This window comes from Mustela nigripes, chromosome 1 (genome assembly GCF_022355385.1).
Source record: "Mustela nigripes isolate SB6536 chromosome 1, MUSNIG.SB6536, whole genome shotgun sequence".
NCBI classification, from domain to species: Eukaryota; Metazoa; Chordata; class Mammalia; order Carnivora; family Mustelidae; genus Mustela; species Mustela nigripes.
In genome coordinates this window covers 159215399-159222911 of record NC_081557.1, presented here as the reverse complement: position 1 = coordinate 159222911, position 7513 = coordinate 159215399, and the positions used below count along the sequence as shown (strand labels likewise).

At 37.1% G+C, this 7513-nt stretch overlaps 1 protein-coding gene across 2 annotated transcripts in view; it reads left to right on the top strand.

Annotated features, from left to right (window-relative positions):
- The window catches only part of UNC5C (unc-5 netrin receptor C), a 362738-nt gene that overhangs the window by 203748 nt on the left and 151477 nt on the right, over positions 1-7513 (top strand). For both annotated transcript variants that reach the window (XM_059376239.1, XM_059376235.1), the window contains exon 2: positions 1190-1411. In XM_059376239.1, coding sequence (XP_059232222.1) covers positions 1190-1411 — 222 coding nt within the window. The remainder of the gene's footprint in view (positions 1-1189; positions 1412-7513) is intronic.

The following is a 7513-nucleotide window of genomic DNA, read 5'->3' as shown; positions in this document are numbered from 1 at the left end:
CCAATCCTTCTGTGACCCTGCGGGACCTGAGGCCACGCTGACCCCGCGTGGGCTTCGCTCCGGTTTAGCCTCTGGAGCGATGTCCCTCAGCGGAACAGACTTTTAAAAGTCCTGATTTTGTGTGCGGTTGCTCCGCCGCTTGCCGGGAGCCGGCCCCTCCCCCCGGGGTCTATCTTCCCGTCGCTTTAGATTCACTTCTCCGCCGGTCCTACCTTTCAGAAAGTGATTGTTTTTCTGTTTCCAGAATTGCTGTTCTTCTTCTCTTCGATCTTCAGGTGTTTGCAATCTTTAGATAAGCTATCTAGCCGATCTCCGGCTAGCTGAAGTAGTCTCAGCCTGCTACTTCTCCGCCATCTTGACCCTCCCTCTGGGAGCAACATATTTGATAATTTTCAGTACTATAGAAAATGAGACTATTGACTATTGTTGTTCTTGCTAATACTCAGTAATATCCTAATGGGGATGGGTTTGACTAGTCATATCATACATCTGATATTTGAGATACGGTTTCTAAATAAAACCAAACAGCATTGCTAGGCTCTAGGCTCTACTATCAATCTCCTGTTGACTGACTCGGTATTATTATCTCTCTTTCTATTGCTGAGAATAATCCTGAGCTCAATAAATACTATTGGTTGAATGAATGAATAAGTGAATGACAATGTCATGCAGTGGTATCTTTTGAAAATAAAGATAGGTTTGAATCTGAACTTCACGACCATTAATTTTATGTTCCCAGTGTTCCTTCTCAGCTTCGTGCAAAGAACTTATGGTTTACCTATAAGCCTTGTATTTTTCAAACAAATTTTTCTAATGAAACCATTTTTGCTTTTGTCAGCTCTCAACAGGAACACTGTGTAGTGGGAGGTGTAGTACTATAAGGGGAAGATCACAGTTTTTGAGTGAGACAAACCTGGGTTCTGGTTCCAGTTGTGCTATTTACTACATGCATGCTTGGGCAAGATATTAACCTTCCCTCATGTTGAGTTTCACCATGCATAAAAATGAGAATAATAACCAAAAAATTACTTGTACAACCAGCAAGAGACCTAATGCACAGCAGGTGCATAGCAGGCACACACATCCTTAATTAGATCATTTATGAGTCATTATTTTTAAGTGAATATCAAATAAATGGCAAGTGGCTACTATGATTTGACTGTTTTCCACTTTCTTCTTGTTTCACCAGATGACGACTTTTTTCATGAACTCCCAGAAACCTTTCCATCTGATCCACCTGAACCTCTACCACATTTTCTTATTGAGCCTGAAGAAGCTTATATTGTGAAGAATAAGCCTGTGAACCTGTATTGTAAAGCCAGTCCCGCCACCCAGATCTACTTCAAGTGCAATAGTGAATGGGTTCATCAGAAGGACCACATAGTAGATGAGAGAGTAGACGAAACCTCTGGTGAGTTTTCTGCTGCATTTGGACTACTGTTGAGTATTCACTAACTCACCACTTTGGCATGATGTCATACTGTTTTTTCCACTGTGAGAATAAAAGTAGAGCGATTATCCTTTGGCAAAAGTTTTGGTTCGGTTTGGGTAGAATTTGGTGGTCTCATTCCACACATTGCAAAGTAAAATGTGATCAATAAATCTTGACTTGATTCCTGATGGACATAGTTCATCCTGAAAAAGATAAATGAGAAAAATGAATAGACGGGATTGATTATTGGCAAGTGCCTTAGTCAAAGATGAATTTCACTCATGTGTCAATTCTGTTGTCAGGTCTAAAATCCTGAGATTGGGGAACATGTTCAATTAAGGATAAGTTTGTCATTTTTATTTACAACTATCAAATGTCAATTCATGTGCATAATTTCCCCTTGTATTTTTAAACAATTTGTAAACATTGCAGATTCAAAGTATCCTGTGTCCTTGGCTTACATCTGAAAATAAATCCTAATTATCTATCTCTTATGTAATGTTAAATTGAGAGTGACCGAGAACAGTGATAGTGTGGGGTCCAGGAAGAGGCAAAGGGGTGAGTGTAGCCACCATCTGGGTGGGCCTTGATCAGATTATCTCTGTTGCTGGCATGGTGAAAATGCCTGACTTTCCTACTCTGCAACTATTATCCCTGACAGTAAAATACTAATGGCAGAGAAAGGATAAAATAGATTTTAATAACCTGTGGGATTTAGGTTGGCTAAAAAGGAAACTTTCTTGATAGCATCTTTTTATTCCATGATGGGTGACTGAAGATAGTTGTATAATCTCTTACAGTTATTATAAACTGAAAAAATGTGTATCTTTCTACAGTGGTTTAAGTGCTTTTCTCTCTGATGGTGAGAATAACAATTGGAACAAATAACAATGGAATTTTTAAATCCATTCCAGATCTATGATTTATAATATTAAGACATATCTTAAATAGTAAGATTTCACTGAACATTTCCAAGCTAAATAGGAAGCATTTCAATATCTTTATGTTCTTTATCTCTACCTACCAAGATAGGTATATGCTGTCAAAAGCCAGATTGTAATTCATTCATATTTGAATCCAAATGTTGGATTAACCAAGGTTGAGCAGAGAGCAGCTCTTGAGGGAGATCTATGTTCGCTGCCTCTAACCATGTGAAGGGCACATTGAGGTGATGGGACATAATGAAATGGAACAAACTGTGAGAGGACAGAGAAAAGGCATCTTTTAGAAAAGTGTGTGAAGCATATACTGATAAAACTCAAATGGTCTTAGAAAATCAGGTGGCAGCTCTATATAATTGTTTGTCAATCTGTGAATCAATATGCTCACTGCCTGCAATCTGATGGCTGTGGAAATGAACGGGTATCCAACTGTACGGTAGCTTTACTTCAGGGAATCGTCCCACCTCTTGTTCTAATTACTCAGAAAATAACTCCACCAGATGTCTACAAAATCCCGAGTGAATTAGTTTTATTTGTTTCAGCTCATTTACTTGTAAAGATTTCAGACACACAGTTTTAATGGTAAGAGGCAAAAGAAAGACATCACAAAAGCTAAGATGAAAGTCACAAACATATTTAGGCTTCTCTTTACTGAATTAATGAAAATGTTTATACAGGAAGATTAGGAATAAAACCAAAACTACTCTGATACTGAGCTCCTCTGCCAGCTTCATGCCATGTTGGTAATATATAAGTACATATGTGTGAACATAGATACGTCAGTAAGACATTTCCCTTCTTAAAACACTTTATATTTTTATTATTTCCACATAAAATCAATTAGTATTACATATACCAGTTATTTAAAATGCCTCATAAAGCAGTTATAAATGGAACTATGTGGCATGTTTCTCCTCAACTTCAGGATGGAACAGATGAGAATTAAGGGAAGAATTGGCAGCCACCAATGCCTGCCCAACGCTCCTCAGGTTCATGGATGGAGGGGAAAGCAGTGTACCTTTGGGATGCCTTTCATTTCATCTAAAAGTTTACAAGAAAGTCAACATCCAGACAAATGTGTTAACCTTTCAAGTTAGAAAAAAACCAAAAATGCCCTCAGATATCAGTACTATCTGGTATGTTCTTAACGTACTAGCCTGTGCAATTAGGCAAGACAAATAACTGAAAAATATAAAAATTGTTTTAAAAAGTGGAAAATTGATCATTTTGACAAATAGTGTGATTTTATATATCTGGAAAAAAGCATTTTTAAATAAAAAAAACTGAAAAAACATCAAGAGAATACAGAAGAGTGGCTGAAGAAAAAAGATTCATATAACCCATCAACTTTTCTTTTATAGATGGCCATTCAAATTATAACAGAATAAAAGATATCATTTGCAATAACTATGTACAACAAAATATGTATGTATAAAGTTAACCAAAAATTGCAGAACTTTAGAAGTAAAATCTTTAAATGCTACTCAAATTATGAAAAATGCTATTTAAACAAATGGAAAAACTTACCGTATTCTTGGATAGAAAAAAAATATATATATATATATTTTATACAATTCTGGCAACTTAAAAAAATATCTCTTCTGGATGGTTTCAGAATTGCAGTCTTTGTACAATATGAAAACCCTCAGATGTCGAAATATAATATATTTTAGGTGTTTACTGTTTATAAATGAATTAAAAAGTCCACCAACATTGTATGAAAAGAAATTTGTGAAAACAGCTGGAAGAATTCTGACATAATAGTATAATGAGGGAGCCTCAGCTCCTTGCAAATACATTGCAAAACTAAAAAAGTGAAGTTTTATCTGAGCAGAGAATAAGACATACAGATTAATGGATTTAAAAAAGGACCAGAAAACACTCAGTTAAGGCATTTACAATGTGTTAAGATTGGTTTTCAGTCCACAAAGTAGGCAGTTGGAAATTGAATGCATGAAATAATCTAATGACTAAAGAAATAAATCTTGGATTTTATCTCATTTGTTAGAATAAAATAAATTCTTGATGTCAGGGCTTAACGTCATCATCATTATCACCACCATCACTCCTGTGATCATCACTAACACCACTAGGAGAAAATCTTGGCAATGTGTTGGGTAGTTGGTTGGTTGGTTGTTTTTAGTCATGGGCAAAGCCCCTTTAATGAAGACAAACTAAAGAAGTCTTATAAGAAGGCATTATTTTAAAAAAAATTTATTCTTTATTAACATATAATGTATTATTTGCCCCAAGGGTACAGGTCATTATCAGGCTTACGCTTTTCACAGCACTCACCATAGCACACACCCTTCCCAATGTCCATAACCCAGCCACCCTCTCCCTGTCCCCCCACCCCTCAGCAACACTCTGTTTCATGAGATTAAGAGTTTCTTATGGTTTGTCTCCCTCCTGATCCCATCATGTTTCATTTTTTCCCTCCCTACCCCACTCCCCCCACAACCCCACCCTGCCTCTCAAATTCCTCGTATCAGAGAGATCATATGATAATTGTCTTTTTCTGATTGAATTATTTCACGTAGCATAATACCCTCTAGTTCCATCAACAAGTCATTGCAAATGGCAAGATTTTCTTTTTGGATGGCTGCATAGTATTCTACTATGTATAAATATACCACACATTCTTCTTTTTTTTTTTTTTAAGTATTGAAACTTTTTTTTTTAATATTTTATTTATTTATTTGACAGAGATCACAAGTAGGCAGAGAGGCAGGCAGAGAGAGAGGAGGAAGCAAGCTCCCCGTGTAGCAGAGAGCCCGACCTGGGGCTTGATCCCAGGACCCTGGGATCATGACCTGAGCCAAAGGCAGAGGCCTTAACCCACTGAGCCACCCAGGCAGCCCGTACCATACCTTCTTTATCCATTCATCTGTTGAAGGACATCTAGATTCTTTCCATAGTTTGGCTATTGGGAACATTGCTGCTATACACATTCACGTGCATGTGCCCCTTCAGATCACTACATTTGTATCTTTAGAGTAAATACCCAGTAAGTAGTGTGATTGCTGGGACATAGGGTATCTCTATTTTCAACTTTTTGAGGAACCTCCATGCTGTTTTCCAGAGTGACTGCACCAGCTTGCATTCCCATCAACAGTGTAGGAGGGTTCCCCTTTCTCCGCATCCTTGCCAACATCTGTCATTTCCTGACTTGTTAATTTTAGTCATTCTGACTGGTGTGAGCTGGTATCTCATTGTGGTTTTGATTTGTATTTCCCTGATGCCAAATGATGTGGAGCACTTTTTCATGTGTGTCTTGGCCATCTGGATGTCTTCTTTGCAGAAATGTTTGTTCATGTCCTCTGCCCATTTCTTGATTGGATTATTTGTTCTTTGGGTGTTGAGTTTGATAATTCCTTTACGGATTTTGGACACTAGCCCTTTATCTGATATGTCGTTTGCAAATACCTTCTCCCATTCTGTCAGTTGTCTTCTGGTTTTGTTAACTGTTTGCTTTACTGTGTGAAAGCTTTTGATCTTGATGAAGTCCCAATAGTTCATTTTTGCCCTTGCTTCCCTTGCCTTTGGTGATGTTTCTAGGAAGAAGTTAGTGCAGCTGAGGTCGAAGAGGGTGCTGCCTCTGTTTTCCTCAAGGATTTTGATGGATTCCTGTCTCACATTGAGTTCCTTCATCTATTTTGAGTCCATTTTTGTGTGTGGTATAAGAAGTGGTCCAGTTTCATTCTTCTGCATGTGGCTGTCCAATTTTCCCAAGACCATTTGTTGAAGAGACCATTGTTTTTTCCATTGGACTTTCTTTCCTGCTTTGTCAAAGATTACTTGACCATAGAGCTGAGGGTCTATTTCTGGGCTCTCTATTCTGTTGCATTGGTCTATATGTCTGTTTTTGTGCCAATACCATACTATCTGGATAATTACAGCTTTGTAATAGAGCTTGAAGTCTGGATTGGTGATGCTACCAACTTTGGTTTTCTTTTTCAACATTCCTCTGGCTATTCAGGGTCTTTTTTTGGTTCCGTATAAATTTTAGGATTATTTGCCCATTTTTTTGAAAAAAAAAAAAAAAAGGATGGTATTTGATAGGAATTGCATTAAATGTATAGATTGCTTTAGGTAGCATAGACATTTTCACAATACTTGTTCTTCCAATCCATGAGCATAGAAAGTTTTTCCATTTCTTTGTGCCTTCCTCACTTTCTTCCATGAGTACTTTATAGTTTTCTGGATACAGATTCTTTCCCTCTTTGGTTAGGTTTATTCCTAGGTATCTTGTGTTTTGGGTGCATTTGTAAATGGGATCAACTCCTTAATTTCTCTTTCTTCTGTCTTGCTGTTGGTGTATAGAAATGGAACTGATTTCTGTGCATTGATTTTATATCCTGATACTTTACTGAATTCCTATATGAGTGCTAGCAGTTTTGGAGTGGAGTCTTTCAGGTTTTCCATATAAAGTATCATATCATCTACAAAGAGTGAGAGTTTGATTTATTTGCCAGTTTGGATGCCTTTTATTTCTTTTTGTTGTCAGATTGCTGAGACTATGACTTCTAGTACTATGTTGAATAACAGTGATGATAGCGGACTTTGCTGCCGTGTTCCTAACCTTAGGAGAAAAGCTCTCAGTTTTTCTCCATTGAGAATGATATTTGCAATGGGTTTTTCATAGATGGCTTTGATGATATTGAAGTATGTACACTCTATCCCTACACTTTGAAGAGTTTTGATCAAGAAAGGATGCTGTACTTTGCCAAATGCTTTTTTGTTCTTTCTTTTATTAATGTACTGCATCAAATTGATTGATTTACAGATTTTGAACCAAACTTGCAGCCCAGGAATAAATCCCACTTGATCATGGTGAATAATCCTTTTAATGTACTGTTGGATTCTATTGGCTAGTATCTTGGTGAGAATTTTTTCATCCATGTTCATCAAGGATATTGGTCTGTAATTCTCATTTTTGATGGGGTCTTTGTCTGGTTTTAGGATCAAGATAATGCTGGCCTCATAAAGTGAGTTTGGAAGTTTTCCTTCCATTTCTATTTTTTGGAACAGTTTCAGGAGAATAGGTATTAATTCTCCTTTAAATGTTTGCTAGAATTCCTTTGGGAGCCATCTGGCCCTGGGCTCTTGTTTGTTGGGAGGTTTTTTTTTTTTTTTTTTT